Source organism: Osmia lignaria, chromosome 8 (genome assembly GCF_051020975.1).
Source record: "Osmia lignaria lignaria isolate PbOS001 chromosome 8, iyOsmLign1, whole genome shotgun sequence".
In the NCBI taxonomy this organism is placed as follows: Eukaryota; Metazoa; Arthropoda; class Insecta; order Hymenoptera; family Megachilidae; genus Osmia; species Osmia lignaria.
Window position 1 is genome coordinate 12,170,141 of NC_135039.1, and position 22,683 is coordinate 12,192,823.

At 43.9% G+C, this 22,683-nt stretch overlaps 1 protein-coding gene across 4 annotated transcripts; it reads left to right on the forward strand.

Annotated features, from left to right (window-relative positions):
• Positions 1-302: 302 nt before the first annotated feature.
• On the forward strand, positions 303-20,958 carry upSET (SET domain-containing protein upSET). Of its 4 annotated transcripts, none has more exons than XM_034329339.2 (16): positions 303-559; positions 7,846-7,905; positions 8,609-8,844; positions 9,045-11,581; positions 11,650-11,737; positions 11,869-12,022; positions 12,087-12,231; positions 12,992-13,039; positions 13,100-13,754; positions 13,883-14,361; positions 14,439-15,912; positions 15,991-17,526; positions 17,608-17,851; positions 17,924-18,061; positions 18,580-19,056; positions 19,168-20,958. In XM_034329339.2, exons 4-15 carry the CDS (start codon positions 9,357-9,359, stop codon positions 19,041-19,043), a joined length of 7,650 nt encoding a protein of 2,549 aa, XP_034185230.2. In that variant the 5' UTR covers positions 303-559; positions 7,846-7,905; positions 8,609-8,844; positions 9,045-9,356; the 3' UTR covers positions 19,044-19,056; positions 19,168-20,958. The 4 variants fall into 4 exon arrangements, with proteins under 4 accessions (XP_034185230.2, XP_034185229.2, XP_034185232.2 ...); XM_034329340.2 differs by lacking the exon at positions 303-559 and adding an exon at positions 7,641-7,730; XM_034329338.2 differs by lacking the exons at positions 7,846-7,905; positions 8,609-8,844.
• Positions 20,959-22,683: the final 1,725 nt, after the last annotated feature.

A 22,683-nucleotide genomic window follows, 5' to 3' on the forward strand; every position in this document is an offset into this window, starting at 1 on the left:
TCGAAACAGATGGCAGGTTAAATCACTAATTCGATTTCAGCGCCAACTATCAGTAACATTTGTCATTAACTTGTCGCCAATTTGTAAGGCGTAAAATTAATTTATTCTTATTTTATAAGAAGAAAAGATGGAATTAGTATCGTTAGGGGATTATTTAGAGACGCGGATGGTCTGAATCGAACTGTATTATGAATTTTCTTAGAACAAGGCAGTATATTTTTGAAAAATCAAAAATGGCGGGTTGACGGCAGCGCCGGAAGCTATCTGGGTTCGAGGCTTCATTGCTTGCGAGTCCGTGGATGTGAACCTTTGTTTTGTACAGAAGAATGGCTGCCATCTTTAGTTTTCGATGGATGTTTTCCGAAGAGATCGTGAATTCTCGTATTTATTGTGGTATTTAATAACGTAATAAAATCTCGGATAGTGAAATAACGTTGTACGCGATGTAAAGAGTGTTTATTCGTTTATTATTTAAGCTGCCCTGGTGTTAATTCCATTAAAAAATGCTTGTGTTTACATCCAAGTTTAAAGTGAGCTTCTGTATTCCTGTCATATTAAGGTAAGCAATGCATTTTTATGCATTTTCATTGCCTCTGACGACCAGTAAATTGCAACTACAGTGACAAACGATTGAGATATCATCAAATTGTTGTATTAAAGACAGTTGTAATCCTACATTCTGTTCGTATTATGAATCGTTTCTGACGTTTAAATAATCTTGTGTACTGTGTTTTCTTGTAAGTGTCCTTTGAAAATGCAAAGCATTATTGTTGTTGACATCTCTGTCGCGATTAAAATTAAATTTATTACGTTATATGACTTTAAGTCGAATTTCACTTAACCAAAAAAAAAAAAAAAAAAAGAACTTCGTCGACGACGCGAGACATCAATTTCGGCATCTTGGAACGGTTTCGCTTTCATTTTTGTTGTTGCATTTTTTGCAAGGAAACGAACATTTAAAAGATATCTGTTAGTTGCAATTTTTGTTTCTGAATGGTGGCAACAATGGCTGGTAAAATGGTGAGTGAGTACAGGTCAACCACATCGTACACATACTACTTTATCTGTAAAACGGAGTGTTGATTAAATATCGTACAATATCTAAATGTTTTTCTCGATTTTTCTATGCTATTATTACATTCACTCATGTTATTTCTCATAACCACAAAATATCTTCTACATGTCTTGGGTTAATTATACATTACAGCTGTCTAATTTTTATTCTCAAATTCATATAAAAATTTTCTAATTTTATTCATTCAAACTTAAATTAAGTATCAATATATTTCCAATAAGTTATTATATTATATTCTGTTACTGTTCACAGAAGAATTGTGGTTACACTCTTTCACCATTTTATTTACCATATTTTATAGTAGACAAAAAATGTACATTGTTTTGTTTACGAATGGCTACAATTGTTAAATGTAAATGATATTATTCAGTATTTATAAAGTAAAAAGGTTACAATATGCGCATCATGAAATTCAGTGAAATGAGAGCATTTAATTGACAGAGGAATTATTAGAAATTGAAGTTTCTAAATCCATGTTTATATCCTCAATAAGCGAATAGGAGTGAGAATAATATTTAGTAGCTTATGGATCAACATAGCGTTCAATTTATGGTTTCTTTTATGGATACGCAGTGTTATCGTGTATCTTTCATTTAATCATATATATATTGTTCGAAGCTTTATATAACTAAATGTTAATTACATTTTTCTTTAAAATATTATCATAAAATTGCATAAATATTTGGTTAACGTATGCCATCGTAAAACCTTGAAGGAAATTTTGTATGTACAATTTAAACGCGTTTAAAATTGAGCATATAATTTAGAAAGATGAAATTATATATTTAATCCGAGGAAAGAAGTTTGTACGAGATAAATATTTTACGGCGGGAACAGAAAAATCTGCCAGGAGGCGCTGGTCTCCTCGGCCGCCATATTGTTTCAGTTGAACCTATCTCTTTCCCTCTTTCTATCCCCCCTCCCGTTACCGTTTGTATACGGCTTGTCTCTCATTTACCTTCATGGACCCTCTGTTCTCCTTTTTCTTGATCCTTTCCCGATCCCTTCCAATCCTGCCCTCGTCTCTCCTATTTTCTCTCACCACCTCCTCTTCCGCGAAACTCGCCGCGTTTCTCTTTCTTGTCACGCTAAATTCTTCCCTGCATGTCTTACCATCGAGTAACTCGAAGCTATCCGAAGGATCTGAAATTTATCGATTTTCTACGCTACTCTATTTCCTCATCCATTTACAATCATTGCCGTTGGAATATTTATTATTTTCATACATTTCAACGTTTTCCATGTATCTTGCATTCCTTATCGAATCAGATCTAGGTTAATCAAATTATTCGTAGTTATCAGGGATACTGGAATCAGTGTACGCGTTTGGAATTTAATTTGAAATTTGTTAGGCGGAGGAAAGGATAGGGACAGTGCCGGCGTTAGGGGGGGATGCGATCTGCAGGGGGTGCCGCAGCCCCGTGTCCCTAGTTCATCGTTTCATATTATTACCTTGTCTTTTTTCTTAAAAATTTTGAGCTCCTGAATGGGCGCCACGATAATCTTGCCCGGGGCGCCAATGTTGCTAGAACCGGCACTGGATAGGGGTACCCGTGCGGATACGGTAGTAGCGAGTGGTACCAGAGGCGTCGACGCCATTACTATGATAGAGTCTAAATTTTGTTTAAAATTAAAAAAAAATTCTACTAGTGGAATAAATAATTTTCTGAAATTTTGTCGAGGTTTAAAATTTCGTTGATGGAGTACGCCTCTGGTGGTAGCATTTACCAGCTATGAGGTGAAATCGTATCGACCGCAAGAGAAGTTCGCGGGCAGTGATGGGCACGCGCGACACACACATATAGTTGTTTTGTAGGAGAGAAAAAAAAGGATCTTTCTGATACCCAACCTTCACCGCTCGGTACAAATAATACTTTCCATAACATTTCGTTCGTGTAGGGATTTTTTAAAAATCTACTTGGAACTAGATTTACCTACCGTTTTTTTAAATACTTACAGCCAGTAAATTGAAATTACCGACAAGGTAAAACAGGGTAACAAATCTGATTGAAATAATCGGACGAGTTACTAACAACGATTTCCCAAGATTTACGCCGCAAAGAACCGATGCATTTCTTTGGGATGACGTCAGAGTGTATTAATGGTGCTTACAGTTACTATGGCTACGACGTATTCGCGATAAACACAGAAACGCGTTTCGCGCCTAAGCTAGGAATTTTCGTTTTATTTATAATTCTCTAAAAATGGGTAAATGAGTCATTACTCAAGACTGTATATGGTATCGATTGAAAAGGGAAAGGGAGAAGCAGAGAAATGCAATAAAATTTAGTCCGGTTTCGTCGGGCAGGATTGAAAGCATGAGAAAGAGAAGAAGAGATGTGCGCTTCTTGGTAACCTTGGGCATACTAGCGGAGGTGCGCAATGCCGTATCTCGCGGTCCCGTCCCCCCGTTCCTCCGAAGCTACCGCGTATCTGCAGTTTTATCAGACGGTAGATATCTCTATATTGCCTCATCGATGTAACGTGAGATTAACTTGATTCCACGCAATCCGATCAGAAGATTTGTGTTTTCACTACGAGTCGTTGAACCGGCATTTAAATCTCGGACACTTGATCAATTATTAGGGAGATGAATGGCCCCAATCGCTTAGGCGTTTCTATGCAAATATCAATCCACAGAATCATCGTAGTGGAATTATTGGAAACGTAAGCCATCTTTGAGTAGTTTGCCGAACCGACGTGGTGTGTGTTAGATATCGACCGTCGCGACACTAGGAAAAGGGATTGTAAAGCTGTTGTGCGGGCAAGAGTATATTCGCAAGCTCCCATTCATTTGCATGCACGATCGAGCAAAGAGGCATGAAACTCTTGCAGAATGGAGTGGTTGTTCTTCGTCCGACAACCATCTTCACGAGTACCGTTTAAATCCTTCCTCGTTCCCTGACCTTTTTATGCATCACGTATGAGAAAGCGCAAGTTCTTTAGGGTCTTCGAAAAGTGATCATCTTTAACCTACATACAGGTTAAATACCTGTGCTCTATGGTATAAACGGTGGGGGTGTTTTACATAGAATTATAATAAAAATGATAATAAATATTATAGGGGATATTGTAACGCTTTCCCGCAAGTGACATCGGTCTATCTAGTACATCGCATTGTCCCGCTTCTCTCCTCGTCTTCTCGACTAGTGTATCGGTCTCCTTCTTCCTCTCAGATCCGCCATGAGCGCAGCGAAGACAGCAGAAATGCGAAGAGAGGACAGCGCGATACCGGTTATTGGCGGGGACTGGCATATTTCACCGAGTGTCCGGCAATCAGGCCTTTGTATACGGCCTCACTGTACGTTGCATGCTCCTGCTCTCTCCCTCGGTATAGAATCAGCCTAGTCAGAGAAAAAGAGAGGGACATTTCGAAGAACAGAAGAGAGGTCGAACGTTTATTTAACAGCATAGAACTAGTGTTAGTATATCTGCATGGAGGACGTTGCATTCGTATTCTTGTTGGTATGGAAATGATAGCTAAACATAGAAGAAAAAATCAATATGGGTATAGTGCTTCTCTTTAGTCGCGTTGCAGGATGTTTTTAATATACCGTACAATGATAGTGTTTATCGTTCGATTTTTCATTTTCGAGATTGAACTTAGGTAGATATAAAATCGATTTCGTCACTAGTTACATCCGTGCGATTGCTTGCAATCGAGTTGGCTACATGCGCAGTAGAGCTGCGCGCAAGTCGGTAGCGAGACCCACGGTTTCCCTGCAACGTTGAATAGCCCTGCGGTGAACGGGTCAGCGGAAGCGTCAAATCGCTTGTAGACGCTGACGACCCGTAACAATAACCTGATTAATAGCAAAATGATTATATATTTTAAAGAAAATGAAAATATACGGATTTCCTATTGCTGAAAACATAGAAAGTGATTAATATTCCCTAGCGTCGTTTCGATTACTTTTTCATTATGAAAATGTACGCTTTCTCGAGCATTATATTTTGATTGTTTCACGTTGACTGATAAATATTCATCGATAGATGGAAATGACGGGCGGAGGGGCGTCGGGGGAGGTCAGCGTCAAACGATAATCGTTCAGGAATAATTTTGGTTCGCATCGAATCAATGCAAGGGTCGAGGTACGCCAAGTAGGTCGCCACAAATCCCATTGCTGCCAACGCGACAAACCAGGCTGCAACGCTGCACGCTCGCGAATCTGCGCGCGGATGCTTGGCAATTTCGCGACTTATTGGAACACCCTATGGCAAACTCTATCTAATTTTTTATAACTGACCGATTAATTGGTTCGTCATTCATAATACGTGTATAGGGTATAATTATGTGTTGCGAAATAAACGAGCACGATAGAACTTATCCGAAGGCGTTAAATTAACTAACTCTGGTGTAAATATAACAAGTATATTGTTATCGTAGGAAATAAAAGTTTGATGAAATTGTATCGGTGAACATTTATTGGCCAGTTAACGCTGCCACACGTAACCGTGGAAACAAACTTATATTTAGCTACAGAAATATAGTTTTGTTTCTGTTACAACTTACTTCTGGCAATTTCCCTGATTCCGGACCATCTGAAATAATATCACATTGCAGTGTTTCTCGATTATGTAAAATGCTAGGTTATGTAAAAATACTGAATCGAGGGGGGAAAAATCTTTGGGGCATTGATCCGTTTTAGGTAAACTTTGAATGAAACGAAATTCAGCACAGTACATAACCTCGGTTAACAGACGCCTGCGTAGCCGTGCAATGAAAGTTGAGTCTCTGCCATTGGCGTTTTGACAGTGGCGATAACGTCGTTACGTTGCATCCAATCACGTGACAGCAATGCTATTGTGCAACATACGATAGCTTTTCTCGAAACGACGAATTGACAGAATCTGGGGTTGGGTTCGATTCAGAATGCAAATCTAATAATTATCAGGGGACAGGGGTAGCCGGACTGGCCGACTAATGTGATCAGTATTTCAAGCACATATATATATTTTTTTTTTTGAGCAATGCTGCTTTATTTTAGAGTACTTGCAATTATCGCAAAAGCAAATGGGTTTCAGTAGTAGTGGCACGTGCCACTGACAATGGCGGCTTGTGCCATCGAATAAGCCGTTTCCTATTCATGCATTCGTCACGTGATTGCCACTCCAGTTTTTCTCGAAGGATCGTTTTTAATGTGTGCAAAACATTTTATGTTTCACGTTAATGTAACAGAGTAAAGTGTACTGTATGTAAGGAGGAGAAATGATTTGCCTATCTATCCTTGCTTAACATAAATTATCCCCCCCTTTCCTGTTGCACGCTTGCTGGAGTTATTTCTACGTTATTTAGACACGTTTCGTGCATTTCGCTTATCGTTAGATATTCCTGGCAAATTAAGCAGGCCGATAAGTTGGTTCGCTGCTAGTGGTCGCCATAGCGAATTTTTCTAGCCGCTCGGTTGTTTACACGGTCGCAGCTCGATGGAGTTGATAAATACTAATTTATTAGCAGCACATGGGAGTGAAGAGGCGCTGCAAGTAGACACACTTGGCACGAGTCCAGCCACGCGTGGAAACTCAACAAGAATCGACGAACGTTCTTGTAACGTTTCTCTAAAGAATCGTCGATATTCCAAAATTCGAAGCGATCGCAGCGCCATCTCCCTTCTCGTAGCTCAACTCGCGCAGCGCCCCTGAACTATCGGCAACCCCTTGGGGACTGGCAGCTGTGCAAGGACGGTCCCGCGCATACAGGGGCCTGTCCCTATCATTTTCGTGCAAACGCTTGCGCAGAAAAATTTTAATTGATATTTATTTTATCAGTGCCGTAACGAGGGTATGAAGCGCCTATGGCAAGTGTCTAACTTGCGCCTCCCCGTAATTCAATAATGACAAAAAAAATTGAAAATTTTAATGTAACCAGCTAAATTTTACTAAATATACAGTTGCACCCCTTCTTCGCCACGCCCTCGTTGCGGCACTGTATTTCATCACTCATATTTCTCAGTTATGCACTACATTTTATATCTAATAATTGAAAATGGATCTTATTTAATCTTCAAAATCAGGAATGAGCGACCTTTTTCTACAATAATATTTAAATTTATTATGATAAACCTAAATTATCTCTTTATTAACAAAATAAGCTTAATTTTTGGAAATGGCATCAGTGCCTATCTATGATGGCATCATTTCCAAAAATTAAGTTAACATACCTAGGGTACAATGAGAGACACTAGGAATTTTTAAAAGTCAAAATCTAAAATCTTTGAAGGGCCGCACGAGAAAGTGTCCCGTGACGCTGGTTGCTCATCCCTGTTCAAAATGAAGGTTTTGAGAATTCCTGGTTATTTCATAACGCCATTTTCCCGAGGAAAGCCCACTTTGCGACGATTATCGATATACGTAGAAACGACTATCGTGAAAGTTGTACAGATGAATGCACATCTGGAGAAAAGTCTGCTTAATGTTTCTGTCGTATTTCGATGTCAGTCTGCAAGAAGAGGAATCTGTGTCATTGCTTGAAAAAGGTTTCCCGCTGACGTCCATTAATCAGTTCATTGATCGGAGGAGGTTAGATCGAAATATTCAGTTCGGTTGTTTCGTTTATAATTACTAGATAATATAATCCATATGTATGTATATAAGACAATTGTGTGCTGCGCCATTGTCGAAGAGGTTAGGTGTAGGTGGCGCCCCTTAACCGGAGGTAATTATAATACAACAACTTCTACGTTTTTAATTATGTTGCTTGAATAACGGAAGAGAACAGGCAAAATTTTTCACTTTTCATCTGTTACAAAAGCAATTTTTTTTTGTTCAAGTTTCTTTCGACGATCGTGGACGAACTGCGTTAACAATGGCTGACGAAGAACTGCAATTAAGTGCGATAGACAATCTAAATCGTTTTTATCGCTTGACCCCGAACCGGTTCATCGTTAACCCTTAACATACCAAGGGGGGTCCTTCTAGGACCCTAGATAGTGATTTTTGGTGATTCTGCCGTAACTATACCAACAAATTTATTCTTCATTTTTATACGTGTCCCGGATCCGTTTAAGATAAATATTACATAATTAGTGCTATAAAACGTTCGCTCAAAAATATAAAAAAAAATAAAAACACTAGAGGTTCCGGCAGAGATTTATTTCTTGTTGAATGCATTGGCATTTATGGCATAATAATGTGGAGGTGAGCGCGGGGCCCACCCATTTATGACCAGGCGGTTCCCTTGACTTCGAAATAAAAGGGAGCTGCTATCTTTAGGCCCGCAAAATCGCGTTCGCCGCGGCCAACAATGCTTATTTAACTTAAATGTATTTTTAGACATCCAAAGAACCTAATTCGAGTAACCTTGCACACTAAAATGTTGAGAAATTTTAAAAATACCATGGGGTCCTCGGAAGACCCCGCTTGGTACACAACGTTGACGACTTAGAATTGGTATGTTAAGGGTTAAAACGCGTGGAAGAATGATCGTTTTTTCAATTAACCTCGTGTCATATTTACCGGTTTCGCGGCAGCCTTTCGTAATGAAATATCCAGTCATCTTTCTGCTATTCCACTTTTTCCCTGCTCTCTCGACAGCATTCTTCTCTACCTTCGTTGATAAACGTCTTATCGGGGAGAGATCATGGACCGGTTTAAAGAATAATCATACCGATCCAGTGAAAATCGGTATGGATCGATGTTAGATAATGCGGAGTCGTTGTTTCGCGGCAGCAAGAGGAAACGTTTTTCCGGATCAATAGCCTTGAATATTGCAACGCCACGTCATGGACGCTGAATAATTAATGGCCGTTGCGCGGGATGTTTGGTTTGGGGTACGTAGGTAGCCTGGCTACTGAATGATAGCGTAGGATTTTTAGCGAAATATATTTAATTTGCCGATAAGGGAGAAATTCAACCCTGATAGTATTTTTCTACGTCCACTCGAGACCGTTCGAATACCAAGGTCACTTCTTATTTTATTTATTTTTTAAATTAAAATTTGTATCTAACCATTGGGAATTGTTTGTTGCAGCCTATGGTCGAGAATCCTCAAATAGCGGAATCGAAGTGCGCGGTACTCCGTGAAGGTGCCGGGCGAGGATAGCCGCCATTACGGTACTGACTCGCTCGAATTTCCAGTTGGCGTGATCGAAAGGCCTCCAAAACGTCGACCCCGTCGGTGATCAAGTTATCGGGGGGTGGAACAGGTGGGGGTGGGGAGCAATTGTCCCCAGTGTCTGGCCCACCTCCCCCGGTGTCCACAGCCGAGCGTACCGATCCGAACGAGAACGATGCAGCCGCGACGAAATGCATCGAGAGCTTTACGCAGCCCTCTGAGACCACCATGAGCTTCGTTTTGCAGCTAGGCACCATAGAGGCATCATTGGAGAAGAACAGCACAAACCAGCCGTCCTCGTCGTTGAATACGGACAGCATATCCAACGATGATGCCGGCAAGTCTCCTCAGATTCTTCAGTGTCTGGAGAACACGTCGGAGATTCCAACTGGTCACGTGATATCCTTCTCCACCGTCAAGTCGGTCAGCGTCACGTACCCGGTAGCCAAGACGGTGAAGGAGGTACAGAGGGTCGCTGGTCCCCAAACGAACACCACCCAGGTGCTGACGACGCGCGTTATCTCGCAGAAATTGCCATCGTCCGGCCATCAGGCTCAGCCTACACCTATGACTCTGAATGCCTCTCCTAACGTTGCTCATGTACCAATAAACGCTCAGCCGATACCATCGCCAGGGAACGGCGTGGCACATGTATATCCTCTGCAGCACCCTACCATGACCACCCAGAGCAAACAGCAGGCTAGGAATCAGGTGATGAGCAGCGATGGCAAGCAGCAGCAGCAACAAGTAACCACTATGGCTAGCCTTCCCCTGAAGGTTCAGCCGGTCTCCCCGCAGCTGGTGGTGAGCAGTAGCGCGGTCAGAGCCATCAACACCGTCACCTCGTTGCCTAACATCCAGAGGATACACGTGAAGGCGCAGAATCTCGTCGGGCAACCGCAGACGGTGAACCTGCAGAAGGTGAAGACGGTGGGGAACGTTAGCCAAGGTGTGACCGTGCAGAGGAATTCCGTGCCCAGGATACAAACCGTACAGAAGAGCCAGGTGCCCACCGCGACCGTTCCGACCGCTCAGTTTGCTGTTAACCAAGTAACGAACAACGCCAACGTACCGAGGAGCCAGCAGGGGAATTCTACCCTCCAGAAAGCACAAGCCAACACCGTGAACGCGCAGAAGGTAGCGCAGGTGTACAATAACCAAAAGATATCCTCGCAGATGTTAAATAGCTCTCCGAACCACAAAGCACAACTTCAACAGATAACGGGTAATCAGCAGCAGCAGGGATTACAAAAGCTACAGGTTCAGTCGCAGAAGACTGTGGCTGTGCCAAGGCAGCAGCAGTCGGCTACCACCGTGGTGAACAACGTTCAGAAGCCAAGCAATTCTGTAGCTGGTATACAGAAGGTACAGGTGGTAGGACAGGTACAGTGTCAGCAGCAAGCGGGGCAGCACGTTCAGAAGCACGTGCAGCAAGTTCAGTCGGCGCAGCATCAGAGGTTACAGACCGCCACGGTGGCTCTGCAGAAGTCCCAGACCGTGGCCGCGGTCAATTCCAGCCGGGTGCAAACGATCACGAATGTCTGCAAAAGTAACAGCGTGCCGAATATCGCGAGGACGCCGCAGAACGCAAATTTGCTGGCCGCGAGCAAACAGCAAGCTGCACCGTCTCAGCCCCAGCAGTCTCAGCAAGGGCACGCCCAGAGCTCGGCTCAGTTGCAGCAACAGATGCTTCAGCAGAGCTCGCAGCAGCAACAGCCGATGCAGAAACAGCAACAAGCGAACGCGAATCAACAGGTGCAAAGGAGTCACGGTATTGGGAACGTGCACCAGAAGGCCGCCACGATCGCGACGATGCCGAACGGTCAACGCGCCCAGGTCAATTCGAAGATACCCCAGCAGCAGATGGTCATGAGAGTGGGCGTACCGAAGAGCCAAGGGCAGAACCTACAGCAGAGCAACCTGAAGACCGTTCCACAGAAGATCAGCAATACTGTGAAAAGTTCCGGTTCACAGAACAGCGTGCAACACCCTATGCACAGAAACGCGAACTCCCAACCGGTGAAGATAATTCAGCAACAGCAACAACAACAGCAACAGCAGCAGAACGTAATGGGACCTCAGAACACTCAGAAACAGCCTGGATGCATCAAGACCATACCGGCTCAGAAACCAGCGCAGAGGAACCATGCGCAGAAGGTGACCGGTATCAAGACCTCCTTGAACACGAACGTAAACCCGGCTAAGAATCAAGGAGGTGCGACGACCGCGGTCGCGGCGAAGGCTAGCATCAAGACCTTGCTTCCTCAGCAGACCGTCGCGTCGAACATGCTGATGCATAAGAATCAGCCGATTAAAATACAACAGCAAACGATGCAGCAAAAACAGCTTGTCGCCGCGTCACAGTTCCCCCAGCAAGTCAGGCAACAGTCCGGTCAAGTGAAAACGTTACTGCCAGTATTCACCGGCGAACCTCGCAAGGATGTTGAGAACAAGTTAGTATTTAGTTCGCGACCGTTACGCGATATCCGACAATTGATTAATTGAAACGTTCTATCGGTAGATCCGAAGGGGAGTCGCGGGAGTCCAAGGAGGACGAACGTCAACCACGTCCGGCATCTCCGATTATCAGAATACCCCCTCCTTACGAGGTAACATATACATTGCCAGTAGACGTGTAATTACGGTTTAGCGATGAATCTCTGATTATTTTTACAGTGTGTACTGTTGCATATTGTAGTCATATATAGTTGTTCCTAGAACACTTAATTCTTGATTATAGTGTCTTCAGTACGTCCTACAGGATCACAATTACGGTGCGCCACCGCCGCGAACGCCGTCCCCTCCGTCGCCACCGTCTCACCCTAAGCAGGCACCCATCAACGGTGCATGCAGTTCTACGACCGCTTCCCAGCACCCTTTTATTTATAGCAAAGGTACGCGACTGCTGACGATTAGCGCGTTCGAGGCAAGTGTTTTCAATATCACTGTTAATTGTAGTTGTCACTTGCCCTAATGTGGACGACGATGCGGCCAGTGCGATCAGCAGCGAAACGGGCAGAGATGATGAACCAGAGGGCGAAGAAACTGAAACTGCCCCTGAAGGAGAAGGGGACGACGAGGATAGTGTTACTAGATGTATATGGTAAGTATTTTTCTATAAGCCTCTCTTATGGTGCTTTCTTTGGCTAAACATCTGAAAACCTACATGCTCCGAATTGGCTCAAATTTTGGAAATAGATTCTTTTTTGATAAAAATGATGATTGCGAGAAGGATTTTTGGCGACACGAAAAAAAATTGTTATCACTCGAATGTCACTTCCTATTTTACCGGCATAGTATCTGCATCTACTGTTATCTACGCTTTCTACAAAGCCCTTGCGACAGTTAAAAACTAATAGACATAACGGGTGGATCTAAAAATCAAATTTAATTGATACCAATGATTGTGGCTTGCGTGTCCAGCCGCCTTTAGGCGGCGAGGTTAGGTTAGGTTATCTGACCTAACCTAACCTAACCTAACCTAATCTAATTCACTGAAGTTAAAGCTTGGATTAGGTTTGTATAAAAATTTTATTGATATGCAGAATATACATATTTAATATCATCAAGTAATTGCACAAATGGATCTTTTTCATTTTTTGGGTATATTATCTAATACCTCCTCTACCGAATCGTGCTCGCAAAACAGGCCATAAGGATTTAATGTTCTGCGTCGGTAAAGTAGGGAAGGACACCCAAATAATAAACATTTTTTTCTCGAATCATCAAAAATCCTTCTTGGAATCATCATTTTTATTAAAAAGAAACATATTCCCAAAATTTCAGCCAATTTGGTGCATGAAGGTTTTCGGAAGTACACCCTTTTTTTTAATAATTTTTTTTAATAAATTTATTCTCTACAGTGACTTTGAACACGACGATGGATACATGATCTGCTGCGATCGTTGTTTGTAAGTATTAATGTAGCACCTTGAGAATTTTCAAAACGTAATTCACACCTCTAATTACAGAGTTTGGCAACACGTCGATTGTATGGGCATAGACCGTTCTAACATTCCTGACGAGTACCTCTGCGAGATCTGTCGGCCACGACGGGTCGACAGGCAAAGGGCTCGTGCCCTGCAGATGCGCAAACGCGAAGAACTGTTGAACTCGGACACCTCGTCCGACACGTCGTCCACCAGTTCGGCGGACACCGACGTCGGCGTGAATACGATCCCGAAGAAACGTACTCTGCAACAGCAACAAGTTCTACGACGAAAGTCCGAACCGCCGCAGGTTAGACGGTTGAATAACAATAATAACAACAACAACAATAATGTCGCGAAACGTCAGAGAAGAGATTCTCATCCGAGACAGTCAAGCTCGGTACGCAAGAAAGAGGCTACGAAAAGGAACGGTCCTGGTAAACGCAAAGCGAAACGAAGGATGAGTCTGGAGGACAAGGAGGAGGAGACGCAGGACACCTGGGCGTCTAACGTTGCACCCCTCAGACAGTGGATCGAGCGTTACGAGGAAGCCGTGACGAATCATTACAGTCCGGAGCTTAGAGCCAGAATTTCATCTATCAAAGTGAACGGCACCCATAGCGATTTAAGGCAGAGTAACATGAACGTTATTGCAACTGGAAAATGTAGGCTAAACGTGCACAGTAATAACGTTAGGGTACGTATCATTAATATTTTTTATTACCGAGGACAGTAGACTTCTCCGAAAATTCGAAGAAACCTACTTTACTCGCCGTCGGTAAAACAGTGTATCTCAGATGATAACGTTATCGTTCGTCGGTATAGTTTCTAGTGGCAACGATGTATCTTCCACCGAACACCCCGGTCGTCGAGTTGCGAGGAAAGTATATGCTGAGCACGCAGCACAGACCTTCGTATCCCCAAGGAAGGCAGCATACTCAGAGGCCAGGGCCGTTTGTATTCTTTTATCGGTTACCCCGCGACGGGACAGAGGTGTGCGTAGACACGAGAACGTACGGGAACGATGCTAGATTCGTGCGGCGTAGTTGTAAGCCTAACGCGGAAGTGAAACATTGCATCGAGAAGGGAACGTTACATTTGTACATCGTAACCACCACCGCGATCGAGAAAAACGCCGAGATCACGATCAGACACGAACAACATGATCTTCTATTGTCGCCTAATCCGAACGGCCCGATGATGCCTATCGTATGTGCATGTAACAATCCCAGGGAGTGTCAAATAGTGTCTCTGAACCAGTTGAACAGAAGAGGAAGTAATGGAGCGTTGGCTGAAAACGCTGAGTAAGTTTCTTCGAACATATCAAACGTGGTATTTAAACATCACAATTGTTCGTTAATGATTTTTCTTTTTTATTTAGCGGTCGAGAAAGAAGACGAAGGGGAAGAAGAAACACGGTCTGCGAGGATAGCGATTCCTCCACCGCGGTTCCCAGTACTGTCGTCACCCAGCCTACCACGCCGTCGTCCACAACGGTGTCATCCTCGGTGTCGTCCGTACCGCCCAAGAGAACGATAGCGACCACCGTCGCCAACGCGGTGCGTCAGGCACCGAAGGAGGAGGCGCCGATGACGGTTCAGCAACCGCAGACGTCGCCGAATCCCAGTCAGCCGGTGGCGAGCTCGGAGACGAAGAAGGACAAGAAAAAGATGACCAGAGAGGAGAGGAAGATGGAGGCAATCATGAAAGCGTTCGAGAGGCTGGAGAAAGCGGAGCAGAGGAAGCAGGAAGTTCAGGCGCGAAACGCTCAGAGGAAAGAGTCAGGCGGTACTCATAGCGACAACGAGGACGCTCACGTTTCTCTGCAATCGAAACAGAAGCAGCAAAATTCCGAGAGACCACTGAGACGGAAGAGGAGAAAAGGACGGGCAAGGACGACGAGTAGTTCCCAGAGCAGCAGTCGAAGAACGAGGCTGAATTCAGCGGACTCCGATGAATCCTCCGGCGATGAGAGCACCTCGATGCAGTCGCCGCCCCTAAGTCAGAATCATTCTCAAAATCGCGACGCCCCTTACTCGGCCCAGCTGCACACACCGGTGAAGAACGCGAACGAAGGGGTGAACACCTCCGGTCATCAAGGAATTCCAACGGCTGCGGGGCTTTTGCTGGCTCTGGCGAACTCGAATGCGCCCGGGCCTAGTTCGCCTCCATTGCGGCAACCAACCCCCGTGAAGAGTCCGACCTGCGACAGCGGGGCGAGCAGCAGTTCCCAGAGTTCCACTCCATCCACTCCTCTCTCGTCCGCCTGCCTGCTCGTCGCGGCAGCTGTCGGTCCCCTGGCACCTGGGTTCAAATTCCCGAAGACCAAGAAGGTCCTGATGAACGAATGGCTGAAGGAATCCCCGGACCCACCTCAGAACAACGTGTCCCAGGTGTCGCCGTTGCAGGCCCTCCCGCCAGCAGCGCCTGTATCCAACTCCGTGACCGCGCTATGCAGGTCCACGGACTTCTCTTTGCCCGGCGATTCCTCCGCGGAGTTTTTGTCGCAGAGCTACGCGGCCAAGAGCCTGGCTACCCTGGTGCAGGCGGCCAATTCGGTGTCCGGGATATGCGATTCGCCGCCCCAGCGTAGACAAGCGGCCGCCGGGAACACGGTGTGCCCGGTGTCCACAGGCTCCGCCAAGAAGCGCTGGCTCAGGCAAGCCATCTCCGAGGAGTGCGACTCGCCGAACAGTCGACCGGAGAGCCCGCCCCCGAGCGAAATGGTGGCTCCGCCGAAGAAGAGGAGGATAGCCAGGGAGAGCCTGTCCTCCGACAACTACACTCCACCCACGACACCCACCATGCTGGTCCCTGAATCTGCTCCCAATAACAGATCCCTTTGTCCAACCGAGGTAAGTTCCTGGTTTATTCTGGTTCTTCGAAGGAAATCCATAGGGACGATCGGTAATCGCGTCTCTCTTTTTTTCCAGGACGACTTCATCGAACAGCCCCACTCGCCGTTGGTGGAATCGAGCGAGGAACATCAGCCGAGGACAGAGGGTGTGAAACAAGAGATGCTCGACTCGGACGATCACGGGAGCGAGGAGGTGCGACGAAAGCTCTCCATAGACATCCCTCGGGAGTTCAACGTGAAGACCGTGAAGAAGGAAGAGGAGACGTCGACCGGTAGGTCCGAGCCTTCGTTGGTTAAGTCCGAGGACGTTCAGGTGAAGGAGGAAACGAAGGAGGAGATGGAGTGCGATTCGTACGCGAGTCTGGAAACGAAACCCTTCGTGAAGAACGAGTATCGTTCGGTTAAGAACGAGATGATCAATCGGCATAGGGATAAATGCAAGAGGGAGGAGAGGATAAAGAAGGAGGAGGAGATGGAGATCGAGAAGGGGAGGGTTGAGATAATCGATCAGAACGAGGGGGACACGGAGATGGAGGACCTCAGTTCTCCCATCGGCGCTATGGAATCTGACGTGATTCTTAAGCAACGGGTCGCCGAGATGAGGCTCGAATTCGGTGCCAGTATAAGTGAAATGATGAGCGCCGAGAACGATGAGGACAGAAAGTCGGAAAGGGCCGACGAGAAGTCGGACGATAACATGTCGATCGACGAGTTCGACGTGGAGGCGCAGATGAAGAAGATCACAGGCGACGATGGGAACGATTACAAGGAGAAGGTGGACAGTAGCTCGGAGAAGGATAAGAGTATGGACGGTATAGAAGGATTGATGGAGAGCTCCAAGGAGGACTCCGAATCCGAGGACAAAGAGATAGACGATCTGAAGTACGAGACTAACTTTAAATCCTTTCATTTGAACCACGAGGAGAAGCTGTTCAACGAGTTCGAGAACGATCATCACAGACAGAATAACGTTGTCGAGGACAGTGGCGCTAAGGAGATGGAAGAGCAAAGCGAAGAATCTCAGAAAACCGAACACCCCTCGGTGTCCGTCGCCTCGTCGGAGGAATCTATATTCGAGTCGACGTCCTCGAACATGGACGCGGAGTCGGTCGCGGACCCCCCGAAGATTTTTCATTCCATTCCACCGTTGAGCGAGCGTATCCGGAAGAAGACAGAGGTGGCTAGCGCCCCGAAGACTCATTTGAACTTCGAGGCAGCCATCATAGAATCCACCATCGACATGGACTCGGTGGATGGATCGAAGAACGGTGAACAACAGAAATCTATGTTATCGACCGCGCTGAGGGAGCTGCTGGAGGCGAAGCTGGACGACCTGACGTCCGATGGAGCTAAGGAAGAAACGACGGACGATAATAGTACCCCGTGCCCCGAGCCGGAGGCGAAGACTGAGCCTCAGGAACAGAGCGTAGAGGTCGAAGATACCGTGCTGAAAACCGTCTCTGAGAACGTTCATAGCGAAGAGGCATCGACGAAGGAAACAGAGAATCCGCCGAAAGAAATAAAACGGTTGAAGGATCCTAGAACGGTGGTTCCGAACAGCATGCCAGCGCCAGCATTTAAACCCGAAACGAATCCTCCTGTTAAACGAAAGGTTTGAACAACCAGATGCAGTAGAATGAATTGTATTTTAGTTTCTGACAAATATTTATTCCGCAATCGTCTACCGTTTCAGTTGTCCATATCAGAATACCGCAAACGAAAGCAACAATCGACTGGCACGCCCCCGGAACCGGAACCCTCGAGCGATACCTCCACTACGGATAAAAGTGGAGCGAGGGGTAGATCGGACAGCGCGAGCAGCGGCACGTCGTCGCTAAGTTCCGACGAGGAAGGCTCGAAGATCTCAATGTCATTGGATATACCGACACTAACCGCGTTACCGCTGTTCACCAACACGGAGAGCGACGAGAAGAAAGGTAAGAGTTAAAAGTCTGGAGAGAGAATGGTAACGAGAAAGATGGTTCTATTGCGTTATATCCTTCTTTTAGGCGGGGAAGAGGGTACGATCGGCTGGTCCGCCGCACCGACTCTGGTCGAACGTCAACGAGAAAACCTGACGGAGAGATTGAAACGAGAGTTTGGATTGTTCCTCAGCGACGACGAGGAGGAGAGAGCTCGCAAACACGGTATACATTCGTCAGTTGTACTTGAATTTTATAGGAATATTAGGATTATTTAAATTTTAAACATACCATTTTTATATAAATAAATTTTATAAAATTTATTTTAAGTAAATTTTCAAATTATTAAAGGAGAAAATAAATTTTATAAAATTTAAGTCAATTTTCAAATTATTAAAGGAGAAAATAAATTTTATAAAATTTAAGTCAATTTTCAAATTATTAAAGGAGAAAATAAATTTTAAGGACTGTTAAGTGGAAACTTCTTTAGGCGCAACACTTTCTGCCGGGCAGCGAATTCGGGTAAACTCGGGTGCGAAACAGCTGTGCCCTGCTGTGTTTAGTTTTTATTTTTTAATATTTAAATATCGTTCTTTATTCGCAAACTTAAAAACTTAAAAACTAATGAAAAATAAATTTTTCAAAATTTTTAAATCTAATTGGTAATTAGCTAACGCGCCATAGAAAAGTTTTCACTTCGGTCTTAAGCACACGCTGACTAAAGATTCTTGAAACAATTCCAGGTCTAACGGCGGAGGCGATACTGAAAGCGCGCAAAGCGTCTCCGCCCCATCCGACGGTCTCTAGTACTCCTCCGGGTTACCCGGTCCCACCTCAGCTGCCCCCGCAACCCTACATACCCCCACCCGGATCGGCGTCCATCCACTACGCTCAGTTCCAAGCGAAACCTTGCCCGGTTCAGTATCAAAATTTCACCGTGCCGCAGAACGTGGCCCAACCGATCTACGCGAACGCCGCGCCCCAAGCGACTACGACCAAGCCGGCGCAGCAACAGTTTCTAGTGCCTCAGGCGTCCCAAGCACCGCCAGGCTCGAACCCGTATCCCCCTCAGTTCATTCCGCCGTCGACCACGGCCGTGCCGGTCGCCAAGTTCTCATCCGTGACACCGCCACCGGGAAATCAAATCTACCCTGCGTCTGGGCAATCGCAGAAGCAATTTTATAACCATCCGGCGCCGAGGTCTTAACCCACATAAAAAGGTAGCGCTATGAAAAGAGCAGGTTTTTAGCTGGGGAAAAATTTTTTTTTTTAGATCTGCTTCCAATACGGAAGTTTAAATTTCATTTTTTTTTTTCTCTCTCTTCTTTTAGATTAGCGAGTTAGAGTATACGTATCTCCTCCGTGGCGCGGCGAGGAAGGCAGCGAAACGAACTGTGCGCGTCTCGAGGAGAACAGAGAAATATATATAAGTTCACACAATCTCATCTTCTGCCTTGCATCGTTCGTGCTGTTCTAGGGAAATGAAAGAGAATGGTATATTTAGAAATTTTAACGATGATCTTTGCGCACGACTGGCTCAACACCGGGAGAAGAAGAAGAGATACGTGATCTCAGGTGCTACACTGTTCTCGCTCGTGGTTCAGAAACGTTACGTATGCATGCATCGTCGTCCGCTTGGAAGAGAACGCTTCTCGCGTGGTTTCGATCGATTAGAATACTCGGCGTGGCCTAAAGTGATATATTTAAGTATTTCGAACAAAGTAAAGGGAAACGATGCGTAGGCGTTTTCGTTGCATTTTAACGATGGACGAACGTGGTTCGAGAGAAAAAAATCTTGAGTTGGCGTCTAAACGTAAACGGCCAAAGGGTGTATTATCCGTGCACTTTTTATTACCGATCAAATAATTGGTGCCCTAAGAATCGTTTATACATAGCAGTAGTCCAATTTTTCTGAACGAAAATTGGAATCTAAATACCGTATAACTGGTAATTAATTACACGCGTATTCGATACACAGTGACACATACACACACGATACATGCATAACTTGCATTTTTTTTTTCTGTAAATATTTATTATTTCTTGCATATATATTGCATAATATATAAACAGGATACGAAGAAAAGTAATGTACAATATCAATCATAGTGTCCGTTCGTCTAGTGAAAAAGCACTGACATTGGAATCCAAGTTTAACTACAGCAAATATCATAAATCTAATTACTTAATAAAAGCGTTAAAATAATTAACATAATCATCTGAAAAAGCTTTAGAATATTCAATAATTTATTTGAAATTACAAAATATACTAGACGAACGGACACTATGATCGATGTTGTACATTTGCCTGCTGTATGGTTGCGCTCTGTTCGATTTTTGTTACGAATAGCAACGATACATGCGGTGTTCGTAGAATCAGATATGTGTTTAATCGAGTTCGACGTACCGCACAGTAAACGAGTTCCTTGTCGAAAAAAGAAATTCGCTTCTCATCGATTCCAAATGGGGGGAAAATAAAAAAGGCCTGCCTAGGGAATAACGAAATTGTACAATGAAATTCGATTCCGTAGACTGAACATTTTCGTTGTTTTTCAAGCTGCTACGAGTTCATTGTCAAACCGTACAGATTTTAACGATTGCCAATGAACTCGGGGCCTGCCATAAATATTTTTCATTTTTATGCGATTTCATTTGCTCGCGCTCGAATTCTGAAACTTTTCCCCCAGGTTCTTTTGTCGCCCGAACGCGAACGACGCTGATTTTAGGTTATGTTCAGGGATAGGGCGCGGCGGGGCGCATCATCGCGAACGATTATTATTTGATGATCCTGAAACTGAACATTCATTCTCAAGTACAAAACTCTTTTAAGAGGCGATTTAAAATAGAATGTATGCGTTAAGAGAGTGAATGGGTGTGTATGCGCGCGTCTGCGTGTATGTGTGTGTATGTGCAAACTGCAATAAGGAGAAAAGAAAAGTTAGTACGGCAGAGAGAGAGAAAGAAAAGAGAATAAATCGTAGGTTATTTTTTGTAAAGAAAACTAAGAAAAACGAATCAGTAGCTTCGCTTGCTTTCTGGTAATTCGTCGTTTAATCATTCTAATCAGTTCGCGGACGTACTAAAAGGAACAATCTTTTTTTTTTTTTTTTTTTTTTTTAATTTTATTTATTGCACAGTGCGCGCGATGTTCGTCTGTTGTTCGACTACTTTTATTTTTTTTTTCTTTCATGCTTCTTTTCTTTTAAACCGGTGATCGGGGAATTTTTTACTCGACAATTGTAAAAATGATACCTTTTTTGATTAAGGACAATTCGCCCAGTGTACACAAGCGGTTTAATATAAGGCGTTATTAGTGTACAAAGAATTTCACCAGGAAATTATCGCGTATATTGTCGTGTGTACATATGTATTAACTGCGTTAATTAATTGCGATACTTCTTATTGGAGGTTACTCGTTGTAACATGGAATTTATGCGTTCTCTCGGCTCTTGTATATCTTGCAAATTTTAAACTCCCGCCTTTTTCGATTCGATTCCAACACACGGGGCATACATACACACGCATACACATATTCAAGCCGAAGAGTTTAAACTTTGCCGAAACTGAAGGCCACAAATATTTCTTATTATTTTACTTGTATCCTTAACGAATCAAATCTTCGTTAAAATGTCGAAAAGAACTCTTTGAGCGTCTAACCGTTTTCGGTCAAAGGAAAAATCATTTTCAGGTTATGTTTAACTTACAGGATCGATAGATAGATTTCGAAGTTTTGCAATAATTAAAATGAATTTTCTATTTTTAAATGTAATGATTCCTCAAAGAGTTCGCGCCAATTAGCAACAGATCGATATCCATCGTTAGTTTTTGTTTTTATGTACAGTATCGATCATAGAGTTCGTTCGTCTAGTGAAAAAGCACTGACCTAGTTTAACCGCGGCAAATATCATAAATCTAATTATTTAATAAAAGCGTTAAAATAATTAACATAATCATCTGATAAAAGCTCTAGAATATTCAATAATTTACTTGAAATTCTAAAGCTTTTATCAGATGATTATGTTAATTATTTTAACGCTTTTAATAAATAATTAGATTTATGATATATGCTGCGGTTAAACTTGGACTCCTAAGTCAGTGCTTTTTTTCACTAGACGAACGGACACTATGATCGATACTGTACTTTTCGATTTCAAACACAAAAGGGATAGCCAACCAAAACTAAAGTTTCGTAATAGGTTATTGAGATTTTAGCGCGTACAAAGCCACGTTATACCGCTTCGGAAAATACTCAAGCATGACATCAAAGATCTCTGTGAGATAATGAAATGTTTGAAACGAACAGTAGAGAAATGAATTTGAAACGGTACTCCTGAACGTATTCTATGGATCTCATTGGTAAAAAAATTATGAAACCTTCCAAGCATCGTCCTCTTTGTAATTCAACTTAAGTTCGTTTGGCTGCACCTTCTGCGATGACAAATGCAAAAAAAAGAAAAAACGAAAGGGAAAAACCGTCTGTGAAACGAGCGATATTTTTGGCATTTGGTATTCCTTTATACTTTAGCCGATATAATTATAACGAAAACGTGTATACTAGTGTAAGTTATACTCGAGCCAACCTGCGGTCGTGAACGTTTACAAGGAGTGTGTACAGGTTATAACGTTCACCACTCTCGGCTGGTGTACTCTGTGAAATTTGTAAATATTTTTGTAAGATAAATTTAAGTATGGGACGTCTCCTTTGAGATCTTGCGTGTTCTTTGAAGAAAGAGAAAGAAATCCATAGATGAATCGTGAATGAAAATATGCTACTCGATTTTGGGAAAGAGGACACCCGATGGAACAAAAAGAAGAGCGGTAATACGATTGCTTTTTGCGGCTGCATA